Below are 25,498 nucleotides of genomic sequence, written 5' to 3' on the forward strand. Positions count from 1 at the left end.
CCCAGGCCTGGAATAAAACAACTTTGTTGTCATTTATTTTCCTTTTTTTGCCTCGAGATCGGCAGGAAAAGGAGCACGGAGCCCTTGCTGCTCTGTCAGAGATGGGCAGCTGAAAAAACCCAACCCAAAGCTGTGCCAGAAAAAGGGAATTTCTATTCCCTGTCAGGGTGGGAGCGTGATAGTCCCGGGGCAGGGATGGTGGTGCAGGAAATCGGGAATCCAGGCTGGGTTTGGGTCTCTCCAGGTGTGGGAGGGTGCCAGGGATCCCGGCCAGGTGCTCTCAGTGGTTACTCCCCCGTTACTACATTTTTACACGCGGCTCCCAACATCAGTCCAACCGTGCCCCCTTGTGTTAATTCCCTCTCCTTAGGCCCTGAGCGGAGGGAGGAAGGAATTAAAGGAATTTTCTCTGTGTTCGTGTGTATATAAATATTAATGGCCCTGGTCGTGTATCGAGAGCAGGTGAAGCGATTCCACTCTGTGCTTTAAAATGTAGGAAAAACACATTAAATTTGATTCCACTCTGCCACTTTGTGCTTTAAAATGTAGAATAAACACATGAAATCGGATTCCACTCTGTGTTTTAGAATTTGGAATAAAGACATGAGATTTGGTTGTTGTGTTTTCATCAGCTCTGATGAAGCTGTGCTGTTGTGCTGGGCGTGTGTAGGAATCCCCTGGGGGAGGCTGGGTGGTGCCCCAGCTCAGGGGGGTTTGCTCCATGATACCCCAACTCCAATTAACACAAATGGATTAATTACACTCCTCTTTGCTTCGCAGTCAGCAGCAGAGTACGTGAAGTCCAGGCTGCCCGAAGTGCTCAAACAGCATCTCCAAGACTATGAGAAGGACAAGGAGAACAGTGTCCTGTCCTACCAGACCATCCTGGAGCAGCAGATCCTATCCATCGACAGGGAAATGCTGGAGAAGCTGACTGTGACCTATGATGAAGCAGGTACGGCTGTGGTTCTTTATAATTTACATTTTACTGCGAAAAAAAAGGGCTCACTTTCGGTGTTTCCCCAAACACCTGGTGCAGGTTGAACTTTTGTCCTCGTTTCTGTGAAATATTTTTGTCTCCTGAAGTCAGGCTGGGGTGGAAGATGTTCCTCATGAGTGATGGGATGCCAGGGAGCTGAGAGGACACTTCTGTTTCTCCCAGCACTTTGTGCTCTGAGCACTGATGTTGATTGATCTCTCTGTGTCTCTGCATTGTCCCTGGTACCACCTGTTTTCTGCTCTTTTCTCCTTCACAAATAACTGATTTTGGGGCTTTCCCAGCTGAGAGTGGCTGGGGCAGGCACAGAACCTGATTTTAAACATGATGTGAGGCCATGGGCAGCCAAACCCAGGCAATTTTGGAGGCATTTTAACAGTGAAGTTCCAGTTTCCAGGTTTGGTATTTGCATTTTCTAGCATTTGGTTTTCTAGCAGTTAGAAATGCCTTCCAGCTTTTAGATCCTTCACAGGGTTCTCCTGATGCAGGAAATTTCCAGTTACACAGCAACGAAGACACACTCTTGATGTTTTTCACTGATTGTCCAAAATAACTCCCGGTGTGTTCTATTTGCCCTGAGTCTTACCAAAGTTTCTTGATGTTTAGATTAAAATCACCTGGCAATCTGGTAAAGAAAGGCTCAAACAGAGAGAACAGTTCATGATTTAGAGCTGAGTTATTCCCAGCAGGGCGTGGATGGAGCTGTGAGCTGAGCTCTGGGTGCTGCTCTTTCTTCTCCTCTTCAAGCACTCGTGGCTGAGCTGGAGCCCACCATCCTTCCCAGCAGCTTCCAGCCTCATCCCTGCCATCCAGGCCTTCCTTGGAGTACAAAAAGAGGGTTTACACTCCCTATATCCTCATTTTTCTGTTTCCCTTAATCCCATTTCCTCTGGAGCTCCCCTGGTCTTTGGCACCGCGGTGCCCTTGGGTGCTGAGCTCAGCTCTGAGTCTTCCTCCAGCTGCTTTAGGCAGAAGGCTGGAACTTGTAATTGGGTTTTTCCTGCTGTAATTGGGTTTTTCCTCCTGTTCTGGTGGATTTGCCAGGCAGCAGCCCCACGGGTCACTCCTTGCTTTGGTTACTGTCACCATGATAAAAGTGCCACCATTGGAGCTCCTCAGCACTTCCAGCTCTGCCAGAGGGCTGGGATTTTCTTCTGGCATTTCCTCACGTGTCCTGAAGTACTTGAAATGGTCCAGCTACAAATACTCCAACTTTAAGTGCTCCAGCTTCTTACCCACTTTGCTCAGACTCTTCCTCACGCTCCCACCCCTGAGCAGATTCTCTTGCAGCTGCTTTGATCTCAGATGTAAATGCCATTTACAGACTGCACACTCTGGCTGCTCTCAGCGCTCTGGGAACAGCAAATAGTGACAAAGCTCTGTTGCTTTATCAATTAAAGCCACTCATTAACCCAATCAATTACCTGGTTCTCTGAGCTGCTGGGATCTGGAGCACTCTGGAGCCCCCTGAGCTGCATTTTGCAGAATACACCTCACGCAAGGAGCTTGGATTGTGGGTTCTCAAAGGCCAGCAGAGGTAAAATGAGGGTGCAGAATATTTCCTTCATCACATCTGGCCTGCTTTTAATGATGCATCAAAGATAAGCTTCAGAAGTTGTTGTTTTCTGTCACCTCTGGTGAGCTTTTCTCACACAAAATTTCCCACTCCAATGAATCCTGTGAATTTTTTCCCCTCAGTTTGGTCACTCCAGCTCCTTTATATTTTGATTTATAGGAGTTTATTAGGGAGGAGAAAATGCAGGGAAATGATTGATTCCTGTCAGAAGGCAAAGAAAAGCTTTTTCCTTTATGGAAATCTCTGTGTTTGTACAGCAAAAATAAAGATTAAAACTGCTTGAAGCACATATTTGGGGATTTATCTCATCCAGCAACAATCATGTGGAAATGAGAAGCTCCATAATAACTGCTTGAGAAAACTCCCAGCACACATTCAGAGCGGAGAGACAGCACAGCTGCAAATGAACCCCCAAAATTCCAGCTTCCCAAGCAGGGGGAGGCACCTCCAGAGATGAAAACACAGCAGTGGAGCCACCTCATCCTCCTGATTGTGTCCCTTATTTATGATAAAGGCAGAAATAGCTCTACCTGCTCTTGAAGTGAGAGCTGATTGGGAGCAAAGGACAGAAAATGGGCAGTTAAATATAATTACAGCAGCTGCTGGTGAGCCTGGGTGCTCCAACCACTCCAGCCCTTGGTGGTGGCATTTTCCTTTTTTTTTTTTTTGGCTTTTTTCCACCCCAAAATCAACTCAACGAGGAACTCGAGCTGCTGGTGGGGCATAAAAAATGAGGGAAAGAATCTTTGAAAATTGGCAAAATAAAAGTGATGGTGCTGAAAGGGGAGAAAACAGAATTTTGTGTGGCAGGGAATTGTGTGAGGGATCACCCAAACCCATCCTGGAGTGCTGCCAAGGATCTCTGTTCCTGCAGGTGGGATTCCAGCAGGTGCCAGCCAGGGAAGCTGGACAGGGAAAGGCTTGAGGGGCTCCAAGGGCTCAGTCACTGATTGTAGCAGGGTGTGGTGGACAGGGAAGCACTTCCACACCTTTTCCAGCCAGGAAACCTTTCCCATCCCTCTTGGAAGGAGCATTTTGCACCCCCAGGAACTCCTTTCTCCCCAGGGATGCTTCCCAAAGTGGGTCGAGTTGAGCTGCATCCCTTTGCCAGAATGAAGCCCAAATGCTCTGGATTTGGCACAATTTTGGGTGTTAATTTGGCCTTTCTGGCAACATCCAGTGTTAATAAAGTGCAGCCTTGATGGACTCGACATCCCAGTGTGAATCTTTCCCTCCTTTTGTGCATCTTTCCCTTTAGGAAATCAACACATCAGAGCTACAAATCGAATGAGTTTGTCTGGAAATAGTCAAATGCTGGCAAGATTTGTCGTGAGGTTTGAGTAAGGAAGCTTTAAAAAATGAAAGGAGGCCAAAAGTGACAGATGGGTCCAAATCCTCTCCTAATCCCTAAATCCTTTAGTTTAAAAAGTGGCATTCTTGACTAGCTGAGGCTGGGGTAATTTAGTGCAAGAATATTTTCTCCCAACAAAGCTCTGTTGGCTCTTAATCCCATTCCTTTCATTTACAGCATCCCTAAACATCCGAGGTGGTCAGTGCCTGATCTGTGGCAAATTTAGGTTATTTAAAGGCCCTTAGGCATTTAACTCTGGTGTTCCAGGGAATTCCAGCCTGCTGGGAGGTTCTGGAGGTGGTTTCATCCTGCAGACCATGTGTTTTTTCCCTTAATGGATGGCCCCTCTTCCCCAGGAGTCCTGGCGAAATTGAGTTTCATTATTACACAACAAAAGAGATGGAATTCATTTTTCCCTGCTGTCAAGCAGTCCTGGAAGATACTGGTATTTAGGAATTGCATCCAGAGCCAGGTGTCAGCCCCAAAATGGCTTTTCTTAGCTGGTGTTTCCTGGGGTCCAGCTGGTTTGGGGTGGGGGGGTGGGGGGTGGGGGTTGTGCTCGGCCTTCCCTCACCGTGTCCAGGGAATCCCAGAGCCAGGGATCCCTCATCCTCCACTCCTCCCTCCCAGCAGGATTTAATAGATACTGAATTGCTGAAATTCCTCATATCCAGGGTTTCTGTGCTCCCTGGAATCCTGGCTCTGGTTCCAGCTGTGGAAAGCTGCTCTGAGCATAAATCCAAGGCTCTGCCCTTCATCCCAACTCCAGGACTGCAGCCCCCAATCCAGTCCTGTGAGTGTTTCCCATTGCTGGAAGTGCAGAAAAGCCAAAATATCCAAGGTGAAACTTCAGCCAAGAGGTGGCAGATCCATCTGCTTCCCACAAATGTCCTGGCTGGAGCTGGGAGAAGTTGTTTTTAACAACCAACAGGCCAAGGACGCCCCTTTTCCAGGTACTCTGCTCCCTTCCTGGAACTGCAGGCAGGTGTTTTCCCCCAGGGAAAGTGATTACCAGGAGAAAATGAGAAAATTGAAGCAGGAAATTGCAATAGAAATCATAAATAATGGGCATAATAAATGCTTTGTTGGGGGGAAAAATGGTTTTTTTTCCTTCTGCAAAGAGCCTGCCAAGGTGAAGTCATCATTGTGCTCCATCACAATAAAATCACAATAAAACAATAAATAAATGATATCATTATAAATAAAATTATAAATAAAATGATCACAATAGAATCAGTTGTCTTTGCTGGGATGTTTATCCCAAGGTAATCCACTAAAAAGGCAGGAAGATCTGTTGGATTGATTTTCTTTAAGAGAATTCCTGTCTTGTAATGCACCTTCCTCCTTGGGCTGTGCTTTGGGGCTGTGCTTTGTCCTGTTCACAGAGGGCTTGGAAAAATGGGAACACACTTCCACCAGGGATGACTTGCCAGGAGTTGAAATCCTTGTCCTGACAAGGAATTTTGGGAATATTTCTCTTCCAGCCTTGGCTGGAGCCATGAGCAGTGAGTGCTGGGAGCACTGGGGAGAGCAGGCACCTGGAATCCCACAATTACCCAGGGATCATGATCCTGCAGGAACGTGGGAATGCTGCTGGGAGTGCAATGGCCTGAGGCTGCAAAGCAGCTGGGAAGCTTTCTGGAAGTATTTTAGGAGGGATTTAAAGAGCAGGAGATAAAATCATCCATTAAAGGTGATAAAAACAACTCTTACAAAGGCAATGGGGCTGCACAGAATGTGCAGGAACAAAATCAGGAGAGCTGGAAAGGAGGAGGAGAAGAGCCAGAGGAAAGAGGGGGAAATTATTTTGGTGGTTTGGGTTTTATTTTCCCCAAGTGGGATTTTCATTTTGCTCCTTCTTTTTCCTGTGGGATCCTTGTTACAGGATGTCACCTTGTTTATGGATGTCACCCATAAAATCACTGAGCCTCAGCTGTCCCAGCAAACTTCTGCCTGGCTTAAAATGCAGGATGGATCCTGAGGGATTGGACTCCCTCAAAGCCAGCTAATCCCATAAACATAAAATCTTTAATATCTTTGGCACTGTGATTGTGGAGGGGTGGATTTCCCTGGAGTTGCCAAGATGTTGAAATCCCCCCTTTTTTTTTTTCCCCCTTTTTATTTTTGCCAATACAGTTCTGGAGATGGTGTTTTATGTGGATTTGAATATTCCATAACGGGAGCTGCAAAGCTGTGGAGATTTCTAATGGATCCTGAGGTGTCCCTCAGAGATCCCAGAATTCGGGAGCAATTCCAGAGGAAATTGCACTTGTGGCCTCCTGCTGTTGAGCTGTCCTGGTGACACACACAAACCCCTCACCAGGAAAAAAAAAACCAGTGATTTTCAACTTATTTAAACCATTTCCAACGTGTTGCTGCTGAAGGGGATGCTCAGGTGAAATTAAACATGGGAAGGATGCCAGGAAATCAACCTGGGAGCTGAAATGGAATTCCCTCTGTACTGGGATGATTTTTCATCTGGACAAGGGAGGAATCACGTGGAGCTTGGAGCTACTGATGGTCCCTGTCAGAGCAGCCTGGAAGATGGAGAGGCTGCCCAAAAGGGTTTCCATTTCCCAGTAATTAAATTTTGCTTCCTGATGCACAAAATTCCTTTCCAGCTCTCTTGTTTTCCCACCTGGAAAACACTTCTGGGGTGTTGAAACACCTCCAGAATCCATCAGTCTGGGAGTGCCCCCCAAATCTGGTGAATATCAGATGATTAATGGTGAGGAGGATTAATTGTGTGGGTTTGGATGGGATTTTGGGAAGTCCTCCCTGTGAGGGTGGGGAGGGGCTGGGATGGAAGTCCCAGAGAAGCTGTGGCTGCCCCTGGATCCCTGGCAGTGTCCAAGGCCAGGTTGGAGCAGCCTGGGACAGTGGGAGGTGTCTGTGGGGGTGGGAGTGGATGGGATTTAAGGTCTCTCTCATCCCAAATCATTCCATGAGTCCCAGATCTAACTGGAAATAAAATGATTCTCTGTTTCAAATACAAACCCACTGGATACAGCCACGTGGGAATTGTTCCGTGGTGGAAATTAAGCTCCAGTCTCAGAGATCTGAAGTCATTCTCTGTATTTCCATGAACCTGCTGCTTCTTTTAATCTCTTGTGAAAGAAGGGAGTTCTTCTAATTTCAGGGGGAAAAGCACATTATGTTGAGATTTGATGGAATGATGAGACCTTGAGCTTTCAGAATGGTTGTTTTTAGGTTCAGGCTTTACAGAATGGATTATTCAGGAGAGTTTTGCTGAGAGAAGCAGGAGGTGCAGGGCATTGTAGGAAAGACCAGCACTGAGGGGTTTGGGATCAGTGCCTGGATGATGTGCTGCCTCTCTGGTCCCACACACCTTGAGGAAAGGGAGGTGGGTGCTTTAAAAGTCCATGTTTTTGAAAGTTTATTTGCAATTTATTTCATTCACAGGCAGTAAGCCCAGGAATTTGCCAGAACTGTGTATTTTGGAGATTTTAACAACATTCTCTCCAACCTCTGTAGCTTCTGCTGCAAGAAATTATTTAAATATTCCATTAACCTAGAAAGGAGGGAAGGAGTGAAGTCCCTGCTTAGTCCCCACAATTCCTGCAGGTTCCCTCCCTGCCAGAGCATAAACGAAAAGTGAATGTCTGCTCCTGCTTGTATCATTCCTGATTTTATATTTTTATCCCTGGAGAATCAGATTTATTTCTCTGCCTTTGGATTAGAGTTGCTGGCTCACTTGGAGGGCACGTGGAGGTGGAGCTCCGTGATCTTGATGGTCTCCCACCACTTTTTATCCAGATTTTTCTCACTCCTGCCTATTCTGTGGGCAATAATCCCAGTTTTATGTGGATTTCTGAGCATGTCAAATAGAAATGCAGGAGACACAGGAGGGGCTGAGGCAGATGGGCCCAGAGAACAGCAAGGTGAACCATAAAAACATCACATTTCTGCCCTGGAAACTCCAGGAGTCCTATTGTTTGGGATTTAAAGTCCCTGGAAGGCAAGTGGGAATGTGTGGTCTGTAGATGAGAGCTCCATGTGGTGCAAGTTGCAGGTTGGTGGAGAATAAACACAAATATAAACCTGTATTTTGGGTTATCCTGCTTTCTGCACTGTTCTGAATAACTCTGTTCCCTTCTGGGCGTTACTGAAGCTCAAAAATATTAATTCTTGCTTAATTATTGAGTGAACTGAAGCTTGAGCTCTGTTGGGAGGACATAGGGATGGGGTTGATGGGTTGGGTTTGTTTGGGGTTTAATCAATCCAGGCCAGGAATTTTGGGGTTTCTTGCTCTGGGGTCACTCCAGATGGATCCTTGTCCAGAGGATACCTCAGGCCTCTCCTCTCCCATGGGATCGGGCATCCAGGAAGGCAAAACTGAACCTTTGGGACCCAATTTGTTTATTCCTGGCTGGTTTATTTATACCACTCACGGGATGTTTGCCATGGGAACAGCCAGAGTTTGTCCCTCTGGTCTGGACAGGGATGCCACCACCCAGAATTTGGGTTTAGGACCACGGAGCCCAGACTGGAGCCCTGCTCTGGACCTCTTCTGGGGGCTGAGTTTCATCCCCAAGACCTTCATGGCCCAAGTGCTTCTCCCAGAGCACCCCAGCTGTGGGTAAATCCTTTTATTAATGAAGAATCAGATGTAAATTAACAACAAAAGTGAAAACTCAGCCTTGTGCTTCTCTGCCTAAAAGGAGAAGGGTGTGGCTTTAATTTTACTGAGGGATACCAGAGTGCCTTTGGGAACAATCAGTGCTCAAATTCCCTTTTAATCTGTGTCAGTGTGTCTGCAAAACCTCACTTGTCACCTTTTGATGCAATGGTCGATGCCTTATCTCATTTTCTGTGCATTTAAAGGTGAAAGTAATTAAAATGTCCAATCTTTACCTTTTTTCAATAAAAACATCAAGAAGTGACCTCAGTTCTGGCAGGGCTGAGGGGAGAGAGCTCCGGCGTACCCCATCCCCATCCAGTGCTGCAGGTTCAGTTCCTGGGGGTTCTGGGGCTCCTTTGGGCTTTCATCGCTTCCCTTGGCCACTGGGAAAAGCCAGTTCTGATGGAACTGCAACGGGAAGATGGGAACTGGAATGGAGATGGGAAAAATCCCTCCCCTTTCAGCCTCTCTGCCACCGTTAACGTGGGTTGGAGGGGATCAGTCACAGGTTGGACTCCACCATCCTGGAAGTCCTTCCCAACTCAACGCTCCTGGGATTCTGTAAGAGGAAGAACATTTTCCTGCTGATCATTCCTGTATTTACACCCCCTGTGTTGGTGTGCCTCCCTCCCCTGGTGTTCCTGCAGGCACCACGTGTCTGATCGCGCTGCTGTCCGACAAGGAGCTGACCGTGGCCAACGTGGGCGACTCCCGGGGCGTCCTGTGTGACAAGGACGGCAACGCCATCCCCCTGTCCCACGACCACAAGCCCTACCAGCTGAAGGAGAGGAAGAGGATTAAGAGAGCTGGTGAGTTGTCAGGAGGTTCATCTTGTATTTGGCACTAAAATTGACGTTTCCCCCGGGAGAGGGTGGGGAGTGCCCGACTGAGGCCTCAGCAGAACAAGTCTCCCGAGTTCCACCCGGAATTCTGTCACAGGGCAGAGGTGGCAGCAGAGGATCCACCCCTAAATGAGCTGGTTGGGGTAGGAGGGCAGCCTTCAACAGCCCAGTGACCACTCCTTGGGATCTGCCCAGAGAGCAAATGGACAACCAGGAGCATCCCAGGAGCTTCAGCCCCAGCCCTGCCCAAAGCCTGGTTTTGAGAGGCCTGGTCTGAGCCTGAGGGAGGTTTAGTGCTGAAATCAGCAGAGCATGAATCTACTTCATCCAAGCTGATTTTTATTCCCATATAACAAGCACAAACACAGAAATCGTGGCAGGAGTAGAGGGAAAGAAACCTTCCCGCAATAAATCTTCCTTGCTTTCATCACTTGTCACCTTTGCCACCTCCTGGGCTGGAATTTACATTGGGATCATCAGCTTTAACAGCCAATTCTCCTTGGATTTGTCCAAGTCTTTCTGGACTCCATTCCTGGTTTGGCTCCCACAGCAGCAGCAAATTCTTTGATGGAGGAAATAAGTTCCTGTGGTTTATGTTAACCCTGCACTGAGTGTTGCCCCAGCAATGCAGGGCCTCTCTCCCCTCCAAAATGGGAATAACAACTTTTTCCATGAATATAAAACATTTTTAAAGCCCTCAGGTTATCACTGTGCTCCCACCAGCATAAATACCCATCCCTTCCTCTCATAAATACCTGTCCTCACAAACTCAGGGATGGCAAGATCTGCCCTCACTGTTTTCTTCTGCTCATTGCCAGAGGTTTCCTGAGGAATTGTGTGGAGCAGGAATTCCTGTGCTGTTCCAGAAGCTGGGGGTTTCTCTGGGGGAAGGCAGAGCCACTCCTGGGGGAAGGCAGAGCCATTCCTGGGGAAGGCAGAGCCATTCCTGGGGAAGGCAGAGCCACTCCTGGGGGAAGGCAGAGCCATTCCTGGGGAAGGCAGAGCCACTCCTGGGGAAGGCAGGGCCATTCCTGGGGGAAGCAGAGCCACTCCTGGGGGAAGCAGAGCCACTCCTGGGGAAGGCAGAGCCACTCCTGGGGAAGGCAGAGCCACTCCTGGGGGAAGCAGAGCCATTCCTGGGGAAGGCAGAGCCACTCCTGGGGAAGGCAGGGCCATTCCTGGGGGAAGCAGAGCCACTCCTGGGGGAAGCAGAGCCATTCCTGGGGGAAGCAGAGCCACTCCTGGGGGAAGGCAGAGCCACTCCTGATTGAGTTGTTTCAACCCAGCTCTTCCCCGCAGCGCTCCGAGATCTGCCAAAGTCACCTCCTGCATTTTGAGCTCTGTAACCCCATCAGGATTAATTTTGGGGGGGGTCTGGCAGGAAGCAGAGAGCTGCTTTGATGTTCCAGAGAGCTGCTTTTAGCGTTGCTGTTTCTCCCCAGGTGGATTCATCAGCTTCAACGGCTCGTGGCGCGTGCAGGGCATCCTGGCCATGTCGCGCTCGCTGGGCGATTACCCCCTGAAGAACCTGAACGTTGTGATCCCCGACCCCGACATCCTGAGCTTTGACCTGGACAAACTGCAGCCAGAGTTCATGATCCTGGCCTCGGACGGGCTGTGGGACGCCTTCAGCAACGAGGAGGCCGTGCGGTTCATCAAGGAGCGCCTGGACGAGCCGCACTTCGGGGCCAAGAGCATCGTGCTGCAGTCCTTCTACAGGGGCTGCCCCGACAACATCACAGTCATGGTGGTGAAGTTCAGGAATAGCAGCAAAGCAGAGGAACAGCTGTGAGGGAGCCCCGGGCTCGCTCCGGACTCGGAACAGACTCGCACATTTTAACCACAGTAGGAAGCTCGAAAACGCCGTCCGGGTTCTCCGCGGGAGGAGCGGAGCCCTCGGGGCTCTGCTCTTGGCTTGACAAAGGAGCAATACAACAAATCCATGCTGAGCGACAACAAGAATCCAGTTTGTCCCCGTGTCCCTGCCTCCTGTGCCCTTGCTGCTCCTTAGGAACCGACTGGAACCTCCCATTTCTCACTTTTCTTTACGAATCCTGTGTAGATTTTGGTTTGATTCCTCCCCTCCCGTGTGCCAGCCCAAGGCGGGCGCGGGGACACAGCAGGGTCAGGGCGGTGCTGCTGCTTTCCCCTCGTGGGTGTCACTGCTCAGAAGCTGCTCTCATGTTCCTCATCTCTGTGACCTGCAGTGATCAGGGTGCATAGGAGAAGGGTTTGTGGTCTGAAGGAGGAAGAGGAGCCAACTTTCAGCCTGCTGCCACTGCTGGCTCTCGCTTTGTTTAACCTCCCCCCGAAATAAACCCTGCCAAGCATGTGAGTAGGTAGAGCTCCTGAATTACCACGTTTATTCAGGCTGTGCATTACTCTAGAACAGTTCTTCTAGGCCATATTGTATCCAAACCAACTAATGGTGAACTTCAGCAAAATCCCGGGAGTTCTGAACCTCCTGGATCAGAAGAGAGCTCAGTTGTGGTAGCAGAATGTCTGTCATTCACCGAGAATCACCCTGACCTTATTTCTGTGGCACGGACTTGGAAAGTGATGCAAGAGAAAAAGAATTCCATGAGTGACTGTTGGGAAGCTCATCCAAGCAGGGCGTTCCTCAGAGCTGGAAGTCAAGCCTGTGAAAGACTTCCTTGTACCACTGCAGATGGATTTGGGGTGTTAATCCCAAGGCAAACCCCTCTGGAGCCGGGTTTGGGGATGACATGCAAATGCCAGGCAGCATCAGTGCACTGTAGAGACGAAAGGTTGTGTTAAATCTAGGTTTTAAAAGTATGTTTAGGTCTAACTTTCAGTATTTAATTTTATTTTGGAATCTGTGAATGCTGTAAGTTGGAATGAGGACAGGCTGAGTGTGCTGCACCTCTGGTAGCAGCTGTGTCATGGCAGAGGGACAGGGCAGGCAGGATTTTGGATGGCTCGTTTATCCTCATCCTGCCTTACAAAAATCCTTGGGATCTCCCCCAAAATGTGGTCCTGGGCAATCTGCTTAAGCCTTCAGGGTGATGGAGGCTGCCTGTGTCTGGGTCTGGAGGTGGGTCAGGGATGTGATGGATTCCCTGGCATTGCCTGTTCCTTGGGAAAGTACAGTATTCCTCATTTACCAGCACTCTCCTGCAGGGCTTTGGGTGAGGCTGAGCTGTGCTGGGGAGGTGCTGAGGGGGTCGGGGTCTCTCAAGGCAAAAATCAAAGAGCACGAATTCCTGCTCGAGAAGGAATCCCCATCTTTGTCCGCTCAGTTTTGTCCCTAGGTCACCTCTCCCTCAACAAACTTCCCTCCTTTAATTTGTTTGGGGATAATCACAGCCCTTAATTGGAATTCCCGGTGCTGTGCAAAATGTGCCTGCATCCCGTGGCAGCCTCTGCTCATCCTGAGCTCCGGAGAGAGCCCCTGAGAAGTGTCCAGCATGCTCTGGAGCAGCAGGCAGCCAGCCTGCAGTGCTCCTCTCCCAGAGGATGGGAGGTTCCTGCCGTTCTTAATCCTTTGCGAATTCACAATCCTTTGTGAGTGTGCAGTGCAGCCTGGCAGCTCAATGGAGCAGCTAACGGGAATGGCAATAATTGCAGAGCGCTTCCGTCCTTTCCGTGTGAAAAGGCACCTGAGGGCAGGGCGCTGGGAAGTGCAGCCCTGGGGCGTGAATTCCATGCGAGTGCTGGATGCTGGGCTGGGAATGGCACAGCAGCCGAGGTGGAGCTGTGCTCCAGCTCCGTGTGTAGAGTTTGCTTTCCCTGTCTCCTTCGCTGGAGATGCTCCCGTTGTGCCTTTCCTTTGGAGGGCACAGCCCGGGTACAGCTGCCCTGGGAAAAGGGGAATTCCACCCACAGCTCTGTGTAGCAGGGGCATCCCCACTCATCCATCACAGGCACTGGAGAAGCTGGAATGATGGTCATTCCCAGAAAAAATGGGAATTCCCGGTATAAATTGACAGCACTGGGATGAGAGCTCCTGACTGCACGGAGCATCCCAAGGTCAGTGAGCATTCCTGAGGGATCCATGACCTCTGGAGCACGGCTCGCTGGCTGTCCCTCCAGCACTGGGATAGACGGGAGAATGAGCTGGCAGGAATTCCCAGCCGGGAGAAAGCAGAGGGAGAGCAGCTCACGCTGGAAGGGAGCCGCGCTCACAGGATTGAGGCGAACACGGCAGGGCAGGGCAGGGCAGGGCAGGGCAGAAGTGGTTTGCAGGCTTGCCTGGAGCATTCCAGGACCATCCCCTGTCACTCCCAGCCCCTCCAGGCAGCTCCCAATCAGCCCTGTTCAACCTCCAAGTGGCTGCAGCTGCAGCAGGAGCTGGTTTAGCACCTTCAGCTGCCTCTCCCACCGCCCCGGCAGCGCTGTCCTGGCCAAAGCCATCCACGCCAAGGATCTCTGCTTAACCTGGGGATTTTTGCTTTGATCGCTTAAAAAAAAGGAATTTCAGCTGCTTCGGGTTTAAAGAGGAAGGACTGATGGAGGTGAGAGGCTCCGTGTGGTCTCCCACATCCATGTGCAGTGCCTACCTGTGCTCCCTGCTGGAAGGTTTGGAAGTTTTTTCATCCCAATCAAGGCATTTACAACTTTCCAGTCGTGCTGATTTGTGCCAAACTCTGTCGTGACACAGCTGGGGGCTGACAAGATGAATCCATGTCCATATTGCTTATGCAACCTGACCAATCCAGGGTTCTCCCGCTGCCTTAACGCTCCATCCCCCATCTGGAAAGGGTTGCCAGGGGCCGGAGCCGGGAATCTCCCGCTGGCTGTGGCAGAAGGGCTCCGGCACTCCGGCCTTCCTGCTGCTCTCCTGCCCGGGCTCCTCTCCAGAAACAGGGAGCTGCCTTTGGGTGGGAGCGGCCGGCACAGCTGGGAGCTCCTCGTGCCTGCTCATCCAGGGAAGTTTTGTGCCTGGATCCCCTCGGGGACATCTGTTCCCCCGGCGGGAGCCTCGGAGCGCGGAACTGATGTGTGGAGTCGCTGCCAAAGAGCATCTTCCGTATGGTCCAACATGACAAAATGTACCTTGAATCTGTCAGCCGAGACAGTGCTCCGGGAATTCGGGCTGTTCCCAGGGATATCCGAGCTCCCAGGTCATTCACGTGGGGTGTTTTAATGGCTCTCTCAGCCTGGAGCACGGATTGCCGTGGAGTTCATTCCTCTGCACTCTGATCGTTCCTAGAATTCCTGGCAGGGCTGTGCCTTTCCCAGCCTGTCCCTTGGAGCTGGGGACAGCCGGGTTGGTGGCACCGTGGCTCCTTCTAGTGGCCTGAGCCTGCCCCGAGCACGGATCCAGCAGCATTCCCACAAATCCCACAGCAGCTCCGGGGATAAATGATTTAAACTCCCAGGACCCAGCCGGCTGCTGCTGTTGTTGCAGGGTTAAACCATTCACAGAGGTGAAATTAAAGTATCGGGACGATTTTAGACTCCAGAAGTCAGAATTAAAGTGCTGCATCAGCTTGGGCAGTGTTGGCTGCAGAAACACCAATGCCACAGCCTACAAAACAAAAAAAAAAAGGAATTTTGTGTCTCAGGATACAGGACAGCCCTGCTTTAAATAATATGGATTATTGCTAATGTAGCCGATACTTGTTTTACACAGAAAAGCATTTAATAAGCGATTATACTACAGAAAAAAACCACCTCACCAGCCTTTCATCGCCCAAAGTAGGATTTTAGGCCCCTGTACAAAATTCCAGGTTTACAGCTGAGAATGTTCTGCTGGAATTTGGCCCCTGCAGAGCCCAGAGCTGCTGCTGGCCCTTGGTGTGCCCAAGATATTCATAAACAGCCTTTCTAAAGCTGAGGACTCCCAGCATAAAATGATCTGTACAGTTAATGATGAGCTGAAGTTCCATTGCTTTTATTTTTCGTGCTGACTGGACGAGGCTTAGGAGAGCAGGTGTTTTATAAAAATGGTTTTTCCTTAGGCAACTTAAAATTCCAGGGATCAGCTGTGTCCAGTGCTGGAGGATAATCTGGGTGCCCCGGTAAGCAAAACCTGGTGGATGCAGCTGAAGCCTCAAACAGAGGTTTGAGGGCAATTCTTGAGGGAAGACTTTATGGATTTCATGGATTAGGGCAGCTCCTGTGCCTGCTGTGCTCAGTCCTAAACTGGAATGAGGTGGTTTTGAAGGTCCCTTCCAACCCAAATGAGTCTGGGATTCTGGGAATTATCTGAGCAACAGGGAACTCCAGCACTTTTTTCCCTGAATATTTAATGGCCAATCCTGCATTTTTTTGAAGCCTGTGGACTTGGATCGGTACTTCCATGGACACAGGCAGCCTCTCCCTTTTCCAGCCTGCTCTGACACCAACCATCCATAAATGTGAGGCAAAATTTAGGGAAATATCCCAAACATCCCAGTTATACTGACCACAGGGAATGCTGCCCCTACGTGTCCTACATGGTTTATTGGAATTTGTTTGTTCCAGAGTGCACACAAAGCATTGCAGCATTTTGACTCCTCTGAAATAACATCCAGACTTTTCAGGTCAGAAAACCCCACCGTTTTCCTATCAAAATCACAAATATTTGGAATTCTGATTTAATACAGCTGCATGAGAAAGAAAACTTCGGATTTGGAAAAATTTTACCCTATGTTTTACACACTTTGTTTTTAGTACAATATTCTAGGCAGATGCAATAAAATTTGCCCCCTCCCCCCCCCCCCCCCCGGTTTCAGTGCCCAGATTATTTCATGCTTTTAAGGTTTTTCACCTTTTGCCTGGCTGCTCACACTAAAAACTTCCCTGAGAGTGGCTTTGAGCAGAAACAGGAGCTCTGTTAGGAATTTTACAGCCTTTTAAGCAATAATAAGGACAGAATCAAATACAAACCAGATTTGGAAATGAGGGTTTTTTAGGAAAACCAGGAGCAGGATGGATGTTTTTCCAATGTTGCTGTCACTGTAGGTGACAATTAATTTCAGGTGGCACAAAGAGATCACTGTGTGTAAACCCAAGCCTTGTAACCTGTAAGAGTGTCAGCATTTGGGGCACAAACCCCCAAATTCCTGCAGGTGACAGGAGAATTTCTGGCCATCCTCACCTCCCCGTGACTCTCATTCCTCCCTCACCCTGAGCACTCTCTGCTTTATCCATTTTCTGAAGGCAGCAGAGTCATAATTCCATTCTTTTTTTGGAAAAAGCAATACAAACTGTGCTGTAGGATCAGTGTTCTTGTGGCAAATAATTTATTTCTAAGCATTTCACATGGCAGGCTCAGAGAAAGACTGAGGGGTTTGGGGTTTAAGATGTGTAAACAATCACAGAACAAGGCAGTTCTCCCAGGATCTGCTCAGAGAACAATCAAATCCCAGCTCCTAAACCCACGGCACAGCTGGAATTTTACCTGGATCTAGGAATACAAAAGCATCATTCCCTCAGTTATGCAATACTGTATTTTCCAAAAAAAAAAAGCCTTTATTTTTTAAAAGCTTTGACCTCCTTACCATCCATCCTTAGAACACTGACATCTGCAAATCCTTGTCTGGAGAGTGTTGTCCCCAAGACCTTTTATCCCTAAAAAACACACCCCCATCCCTGAATTCCACCCAAAGCCCGCCTGCAGTTGTTGAGCAGAGCAAAAACCCAGCACTGCCCATGAAGCCCAGCGTGCTGGAGGCACTGGGGACACCTCAGCCGTGCTCCTGGAGGTCTGGGCAGCCCTCGTGCTTTGTCTCTAAGAGACAATGGGGCTGTGGGATCGTGCCAGCCAAGCGGGAGTCCCTGGGAGCGTGGCCAGGACGTCTCCGTAGTCTCTCCCCCGTGTAGTGGATGTGTCCAGGTTAATTATGTTCATGCAATTGCAAATTCTGTATCGTTGTCCATTAGAAGTGTAAACTACTGAAAACTGGGCCTTGCTGATATGAATAAAGTGATTAAAAACCGGTCTTTACACACGGGGCAGAGTTGGTCTTCTTGAAAGTATTAAAGGGGGAATTTCTTCCTCTTTGCATTTTAAAATTGGAACAAAAAAACTCATTTAGAGACAGACATAAATCACAACAGAAATGGTTTTTCATCTGCTCTGCAGGGTTCCAAAACTCCTGGGATGCATCACCCACACAGGTGGGGGGGGTTGATTATCCCAATGCTTTTGGGATGTCCAAACTGCTCATGAGCTCCACTGCATCTCCCTGGTCTGGGAACACAGCAGAGACACCAAAGCCCTTCCATTTAATATGGACAGAGACACAGTGCACCACATTCCCAGCATTTCCATCAGATCCCACAGGATCCCCAGGCTGGGAACACTCCTGGAAGCGCTGTGGAGGTGACACAGTCAAACACCAAGGTGTGACACTCTCGGGAGGGTTACATAGAAAAAAAGAGGTTGGGTTAATTTTGTACTGGGCAGAGAACAAATAATGGAGAGTGGCAATAAAACAATAAAAACAATCCAGGCAGGAATTTGGGAAGCATCCTCAAAGCTGGTTTCTTGGCAGAAACATCTTTCCTCAGTGACACTCTGTACATTCCAGAAGATTCGGGGAGAAATCCCGGGGTTGCTCCGAGCACAGGGAAAGGCGGCAGAGGCAGATGGGACAGAGCATTCCAAAGTACCCTCTGGGTGTGGGATACACACATGGAAAAGTGCTTTGTGAATCCCTGCAATTTTTATTTAACAGCATTGGGATGCCCTGGAGAAACACTGCCCTAGCAGTCAACGTCATCTCTAGAACCCACTCTTACACCAAATTTAAGTTTCTAAATGAACCCAGAATCAAAGGCAAGTTTCTGAAGTGTTGGCTGACAAATCCTGCCAAAACTGGGTCAGTTCACTTGGTGTGAGGTCATGAGCTGCAATTAAATGTCTGTACTTACAGGTATCAAATTGGATTTTATAGAGAAAGAATAGTTCTGTATCTTCTGGAATAGTGACGTTGACTTTGAGTATATTTAAGCAAATTCCCACATAAACATCCTCAAATTTCAGAGGTTTGATGTGGCTCATCAGCTCATAAGCCCTCAGAACCAGTTTCCCATCCAGTATGTATCCCAACCCGCTGCAGTAGGGAGGATACAGCTTGAAGGGATATTCCTCATAGGAGATGTATCTTTTTTTGTCAAAGCCTCGGTAGGCGAAGTTATCGATGAAGGGATACCCAGTGAAAACGTTCTCCGAGGAATTCAGCTGCAGCAGGAATTTCACCAGGTTGGGAGTGTTGATGAAGACATCGGCATCGGTCTTCATGAAGAACTTGGCGCTGGAGCAGAACTCGGAGAACCACTGGAATGCCATGATGGTCTTCAGGGTGAGGTTTTCGTAGGTGTCCATGAAATCCTGGCGGATGATGTCCCCGTAGCGGATGCTCTCGTCCTCCACCGACAGCGCCGCCGCCTTGTCCTCCCTGTGCGTTTCCTGCCCCAGCAGGAACAGGGTCAGGACGCGCTGGCCCCACCAGGAATCCCGGGAGCCCCACGTGACCCTGATGGCCTGCCTGGCCTTCACATCCCTGGGGCTGGAAGCCACCAGGATGACCAGGAAGGGGTTGATGTCGGCGCAGTTGAGGTGCTCGCGCAGCGTGAAGAGGCGCTGCTGCCGGTACACGGGCTCGTACTCGTAGAAGTACAGCAGGTTCATGTTCTCCAGGCCAGTGTTGGAGGAGAAGGTTATGTACCACATGGTTATCAGGGAAAACGCCATCAGGAGCAGAAAAATCCACTTCAAGGGTCTCATGTACAAGGCTTTGACTGGAAGCAGTGTCATGGTCGGGATCTGTTGGTGCCTCTCAGAGTCCTGGAGCATCTTCCTTGCTGAAAAAGAAAGGGGAAAGTGGCATTCAGAGTGCTGTTGTTCAAATGTTACCTTCTCCTTGTGTTGTCTGAAGTGCCAGCTGGAATTGTGCTGTGTTATCAGCCAATCCAAGCACTCCTGATCCTGTCACACCCCTCATCCCATGCATCACGGCAGGACATGGAGCCACTGCTGAGCAGGGTTTGCATTGAAACCTCGTGGCTTTCACCTTGGCAATCTCCCCTGCAGGGACCTGATCTCCACCCAGGATGCCACTCCAAGGGCTGTGATCCCAGGGATCTCAGCACAACGTCTCTGACTCGATTCCACCTCGAGGACAGAACACCGTGCACCAAATCCAACAAATGCTCGGCAAATGGATGCTCAGAGGCCTCAAAAATGTGTTACTTCTGTGAAAGACAGGAAGTCCAACTGATTTGCATGAGCTGGAGAAAATGTGACAAGAAAGCAGAAGTACAAGCAAGTATTTTATCCTCATTCAAAGCTTGAGCAGCCGCTTGGGGGGAAGGTAAAAATCAACTTCCTTAAATGAAGTGATGCAATAAAGCCGTTTTTGACCAAAATCATGACCATTTTTACCTTTAGCCAGGACATTTTTGGATTTGAGGCACACAGCTCAAGCTCCAGAGCAAGTCCTTCCAAACCCCTGTGGAATCCATGCTGAAGCTGCTGCTGCAGGGTTAGGATTAGAGATTCCAATGGATAAATCTTCACAAAACCCAGTTAAAACCACACTGCCAATCCTGTACTCTCCAATGTTTGCCTTCACTGTATTTCCCTAAAACTGCACATGCTCTATTGTATATTTTAGACATCTTTAAGCCAAAATAATTCCAGTGCTTAACTGTGGGAATTCCAAATGGTTTCTGATGTTTGCAGTAATAATATTTATCCTGCACGAGTACACACAAAGACACAGTTGGGATGATGGAAGGTTCAATTTCACAGCACAATTAGTTACTCTTTATCTTCAAAAATATCACCACAGGACTCATAATTTTATATTTGAGAAATAAATCCAACCCCAAGCACAGCACTCAGGAATCCAAGGGAATTTGATTTGCCCACCTGCCTCATGTTTCTGTGTGGGATCTGATTTTAAATTAATCATCCTTTAAAGGAAGAATTTGGAGAACATTTCACTAATGATGGCTTTAAAATGGATTAAAGCAATTTTATATAAATAAGTATTTAAATTGAAGAACTTTGGACTGATTCCTCTCAAAATCAGTGACTGACTAATAGGAATTTTCTCTTTTTATACATCAACCTGACTTTCAGTGGACAGTAGGAAAATACACACAGGAAGAAAATATGTTATATATCAATGCTTATTATTTGAGTTTAGATCAATAACATTTATTTTGATGATCAACTTAAAAGCATATCACTGAAAACTGTTCAGTTTGATCAGTTCTTGGCTGCCTAATGGAAAAAAAATATTATAAATGTTTAGATTCTTTGCAGGCAGAAAAGCCCAATTTCATGACATTCCGAGCAATAAAATTGGAGACAATTCCTCATCTGCTACATAATGAAAAATCTGGGAAAATAAACATCAGTTCAGGTCCTTTACCCACACTGTGCAAAACACAGCCTTAAAGGTGATGGATCCTTATGGAAGTGCTGCACCTCGGCAGGCAGGGCAGAGCCAGGATTAACCACTTCATACACAGTGGGAAAACAGCACATCCAGGGGAAACAGCAACCACACAGGGAACTAAATCCCCACCTTCTCCTGTGCTTAAGCCAAAGTGAGGGGGCTGAAGCAGCGAGGTCTGAGTGCTTCTGCTCAGCCATGGTGCAGGTGCAGCCCTTCCAGCTCCTCCAGCACTTCCAGACTTTTCGCTGGCAGCTTTTCCCTTCCAGTTGTGGACGGCAACTGCAGCAGGAACTGCTCCTTCCAGGGCAATCCTTTCATTTTCCTCCAAGGTGAGGTTGTGCCAACAGCTGAAACTGGTGAACTTTGAAACAAATATGAGGCAACACAGGCTCAGAACGCTCCACAGGGATTTTAGATCCATCTCCCACACAGGTAGGGAATTATGGCGTGGGGACGTGATTGGCAGGAAAAAAGTGGGAAATTCTCATATTCATTAAAGATTATTAACTATTATCTCCAATATAAAGACTTTAAAATGCCATAATGATAGATGTATAGAAAAATGAATCCCTTTTAAAGCTACCACCAGAAATAATTTGGAAAAATGTTATTTAAACTTGGCTTTAAGGCCGGGTTGGAGCAGCCTGGTCTATGGAAGGTGTCCCTGCACATGGCAGGAAGTGAACGAGATAATATTTCACGTCCTTCCAGCCCAAACCAGCCAGTGATTCAACGTTTTTAAACTTAAAACCAATCGAAACTAGAGGCAATTTTGCAAGATCCCGGGCTACGATGCTCTAATGTAACAAAACTTTTAAGCTTTTCATTTAAAGGACCTTTACCAACGCCTTGCTCTCACTCCCGCCTGCCCAAGCCGCCCCCGTTCTCTGTCCCAGGCACTTCTCCCAGCGCGGGGATCACCCGCGAGGTCCCAGCCGAGCAGGAAGAGATGGCTGCGAGGGGATGTGCCGCCCTCTGCCCTATCCAGGGACCCACTTCAAGCCACTTCTCTGCTTTCTGTCAAATCAAGCACCGCAGCAGCGCTCGGGGCTCGCTCACACGCGCGGTTCCCCCCGCACCCATCTCACCCCACCCCGAGGTACCCGAGGGCCGCCTCCCCGCTCCCTTTTCTCATCCCCATCTCCATCATCTCCATCTCCATCCCCATCCCCGTTACCTCTCGGGGCGCTGCGGGCCGGGCCCGGCGGCAGCCGCGGGAAGGAGCCGCCTCCTCTTCCGGCTCCCCGAGCCCCCGCAGCGGGCGGCCCCCGCTCCTCCGGCTTCCCTCCGGCTTCCCTCCGGCAGCGAGCGAGGGCAAAGGCCGCGAAGAGAGAGCGGAGCTCCTTCCCCTTCCTGTCTCGGCCGCTTGGAAGTGCCCCCGGTGAGGATTCACTGCCTAAGTAGTGCATCCATCATACCCGGGAATCGGTCAAGCACGCGCTGGAGCATCCCGCCTGGACAACTTGGGAATGCGCACGGTTTACACGAAGCTGCCCAGTTTATAAAGGGGTTACTGTGCAGAGCTGGAGCTTAGATTAGTGGGTGCTAATCAGCTGTCCCCGTTTATTACTCTGGGGTTTGCAGGTGAACTTAAAGGCAAACTCAACACAGACGAGATAGTCGCAGCCTGGCAGAGCAAACACACCTTTGGACAAAGCAAAGGTGGAGGTTCCTTCCCAGTGCTCAGGTGCGGTGTGGGGTCAGAACCAGACGGCAGAAGGGGCTGCATCGTGCTCTGTCCTGGGGTTTGATCTCTGGAGCAATGCAGGGAAGCCTTACTGGAAGCAGCTGTGGATCACAAGATCTCGCTCTGGACTCTGGCACAGTCAGAAGCTGCCAAACCCCAGCACCTGCAGAGGCCCAGACGGCCTGACCGGGCCAGCACATGAATTACCTCGTAAAAAGTCAGGCTCTGCTTGATCCCTGTTTGAAGTGACGGCTGATGGAGGAAAAAGCACTTGTGACCATAAACACCCAGTACAGGTGGAGCAAACACAGAGCAAAGAACTCTGAGGGATCTTCAAATCAGGGGGGACAGACCAACCATCCCTGCCTTGCTCAAGATACCCATATTTTATTGGAATTGCATCAGGGAATTGTGATCCATTTGGTGTGTTAACACTGGTTTTACAGTTTGCTGCTTCCCCATCTTTCCATTCATCCATGTCCATTTATTTATAATGAAATGCAAATGCTTTCTTCCCTGGTTTAATACATCAAGACCCACTTCTGAAAAAACCATACACATAATCCATCGGCGTTATTAACTATGAAAAATGTACAGCAGTGAGTACGTCACTGTCATCTCTTGTTGCCCCCAATTAGTCCTGGTCTAACCCTTTTAGCTTCAAGAGAAACCAGATTATAACTCGTTTGTCAGGGCTGAGGTGGATTTTACGCAACCAGTGTCGTAATTATCGAAACGATTGTCCTATCAGTCAGCAGCTTTTTTTGACCACAAGACCTTTACATCTTTTTGCTGATTCTGGACTTTCTGAAGCAAAGAGAAATGGTTTTCTGGGTGTAAGTGCAACTCCTGCAGTACTCAAGATGTGTCAGAGCAGCCCAATGTGCACCCACTACCAGAACAATAAAAAGTCAATAGGAATTCATTAATAGCTGACTAAATTTTCTATCTCCTCTTGTTTTATTCTGCTACTTGGAATGGTGGCAAAAAAAATTACCAAGACTCGGTTATTTCCTTGGTTCTTGTCCCTTTCCTGAAGGAAATCTTCATTGGGCAAGCACAGAGTAGAGCAAAAGGAAGGTAACAGGAATTTTTAATTGGAGGCAGCGGAACCTCAGTGATGACCAGCCCATAAGCTCTATATTTAGTCCCCACCTTACAAGGTGCAGTTAAACTCGTTCACAAACAACACAGACAAACTCCCCAGCTGACAGCCCTGGCAGCAGGAGTCACTGAGGCAGCTGCTTAGAGCAAAGCCCAGTTTTAGTGGAGCTCTCTTAGGCTTTGATCAAGTCCATGGGCCTGGAACTCACATTAGAGACCCCTTGAGACTAGTTTGCTGGGAGATGAGATGCACCAATAAATCAGCTACCTGGTCACTGGGTGGCTTGCTAGGCATGGGCGAACCTTAAATCCCCCCTCCTCACTGCTCATGTTCCCATCCCATTGTTTTCCCAGAGGGCTGCGGAGGCACAGGGGGATTCTGCCTGAGGCAGGGCAGCCGTTTCCCTGGCCGGATCAGGGAGTGCATGGATCAGGCTGCGGGCTCTGGGACCGTGGCTGTTCAAACATGCTGGCAGCCTGTAACCTTTGTGCCTGTGCCACGGGGGCCGGTGTTACTCATGCCCGTCCCACCCACAGGCTTGGCACGGAGCTCTGCGCCTTCCGAAGCCTCCTGGCTCCTCATCAAGTCGATAAAAGCAGCGTGTTTGGACAGAGGTTTGACTGCTTCAGAGCTGCCTCTTCTCCCTCTCTTGTGCTTCACCTCAGGAGGGGGAAAGGCAGTGACCCAAATCGGCCCCACGGAAGAGGGGGAATATCCCAGCCTGAGGCTGGAATAGAGAACTCCTCGGGATAAATGGGCCTCCTGAACGCCAAGCCCTCCCGAGTGAAGCGGGCCAGCATCCTGATGCTAGGGCTGGATTCTGCGGGGAAATCCACGCTGCTCTACAAGTTCAGGTATAAAGATGCTTTTCTAACAATGCCAACAATTGGCTTTAATGTGGATATGATCGAAGCAGGGAAAGATTTTACACTGACGTTTTGGGATGTTGGAGGACAGAAGAAAATGAGAGAGCTCTGGAGCAATTTCCTGGAAGACACCGACGGGCTGCTGTACGTGGTGGACAGCTCTGACAAGCACCGGCTGGAGGAATCCAGGAGAGAATTTGAACTCATTTTAAAGAATGAATCCATAAAAAACATCCCGGTGGTCGTGCTGGCAAACAAGCAGGATTTGCCTGGAGCTCTGAATGCTGAGGAGATCACCAGGAGGTTGAAGATGAAGAAGTACTGCAGTGACAGGAACTGGTATGTGCAGCCCTGCTGTGCCATCACAGGAGAAGGGCTGGCAGAAGCTCTCCAGAGAGTGGCCACGTTTGCCAAGCAGTACCGCAAGTCAAAGGAGACTTTCACCACCCTGAAGGAATTCAATACTCTCTAAGAACTTCCATCATCCAGTTCTGGTGACTGTCAACATATTTTATTGGACAGAATAAGTCTGGAAATACTGGATTCTGAAGAACTTTTATAGATAAATATTTATGAAGGACTTTGTAAATATTTATGAAGAACTTTGACAATATTAAATTCTACTGTTATGCCTGCAGATACTTGATATACCTGGTAGGATATCTCATACCTGAGATAGGACTCTGTAGCATTTTATTTTTTTTTTTTTATTTACTTGGGGTTATTCAGTTCAAGTTGAATGATGAGAAAGGGGCAGTTGAGCACATGGAAATAGGTGAGCAGTGTATAAGTTGCTTAAATCCAATGAAGATTCAAATGAATTTTTCTCAAGATGTAAACCAGCCGAGTCATTTGGTCAGCAATGATCAAATGTTGTTTTGTAATAAATGCTCCATGGATGTGTTTCTCATTTGAAAATAGAGTGGGGTTAGAGCTTCAGCTCTCGGAGAACTTGTTGGCTCTTTCTGCCTTCTAGAAACAATTACTGCAGAGAGGTTGTGACGAGCAGGACGTGCTCCTCACCCAGCCCCAGACAGAGCCTGGCTGCAGCGCTGTCTCCAAGGTGCAGCTC

At 48.8% G+C, this 25,498-nt stretch overlaps 3 protein-coding genes across 4 annotated transcripts; 2 read left to right on the forward strand and 1 right to left on the reverse strand.

Annotated features, from left to right (window-relative positions):
- The first annotated feature begins 784 nt into the window (after positions 1–784).
- LOC138114462 (protein phosphatase 1L) lies at positions 785–16,491 on the forward strand. Its single transcript, XM_069023900.1, has 3 exons — positions 785–955; positions 9,214–9,375; positions 10,851–16,491. The coding sequence occupies exons 1-3, from the start codon at positions 919–921 to the stop codon at positions 11,198–11,200; spliced, it is 549 nt and encodes a 182-aa protein (XP_068880001.1). The 5' UTR covers positions 785–918; the 3' UTR covers positions 11,201–16,491.
- Positions 16,492–16,581: 90 nt separating this feature from the next.
- Positions 16,582–22,072, reverse strand: B3GALNT1 (beta-1,3-N-acetylgalactosaminyltransferase 1 (Globoside blood group)). Of its 2 annotated transcripts, XM_069023896.1 has the most exons (3): positions 21,946–22,072; positions 20,898–21,129; positions 16,582–19,164 (listed from the first exon to the last, which is right to left on the reverse strand). In XM_069023896.1, the coding sequence occupies exon 3, from the start codon at positions 19,154–19,156 to the stop codon at positions 18,131–18,133; it is 1,026 nt and encodes a 341-aa protein (XP_068879997.1). In that variant the 5' UTR covers positions 19,157–19,164; positions 20,898–21,129; positions 21,946–22,072; the 3' UTR covers positions 16,582–18,130. The 2 variants fall into 2 exon arrangements, with proteins under 2 accessions (XP_068879997.1, XP_068879998.1); XM_069023897.1 differs by lacking the exons at positions 20,898–21,129; positions 21,946–22,072 and adding an exon at positions 19,374–19,894.
- A 2,241-nt stretch (positions 22,073–24,313) lies between these two features.
- Positions 24,314–24,898, forward strand: ARL14 (ARF like GTPase 14). Its single transcript, XM_069024828.1, has one exon. The coding sequence runs from the start codon at positions 24,314–24,316 to the stop codon at positions 24,896–24,898; it is 585 nt and encodes a 194-aa protein (XP_068880929.1).
- Positions 24,899–25,498: the final 600 nt, after the last annotated feature.

This window comes from Aphelocoma coerulescens, chromosome 9 (genome assembly GCF_041296385.1).
Source record: "Aphelocoma coerulescens isolate FSJ_1873_10779 chromosome 9, UR_Acoe_1.0, whole genome shotgun sequence".
Taxonomy (NCBI): domain Eukaryota; kingdom Metazoa; phylum Chordata; class Aves; order Passeriformes; family Corvidae; genus Aphelocoma; species Aphelocoma coerulescens.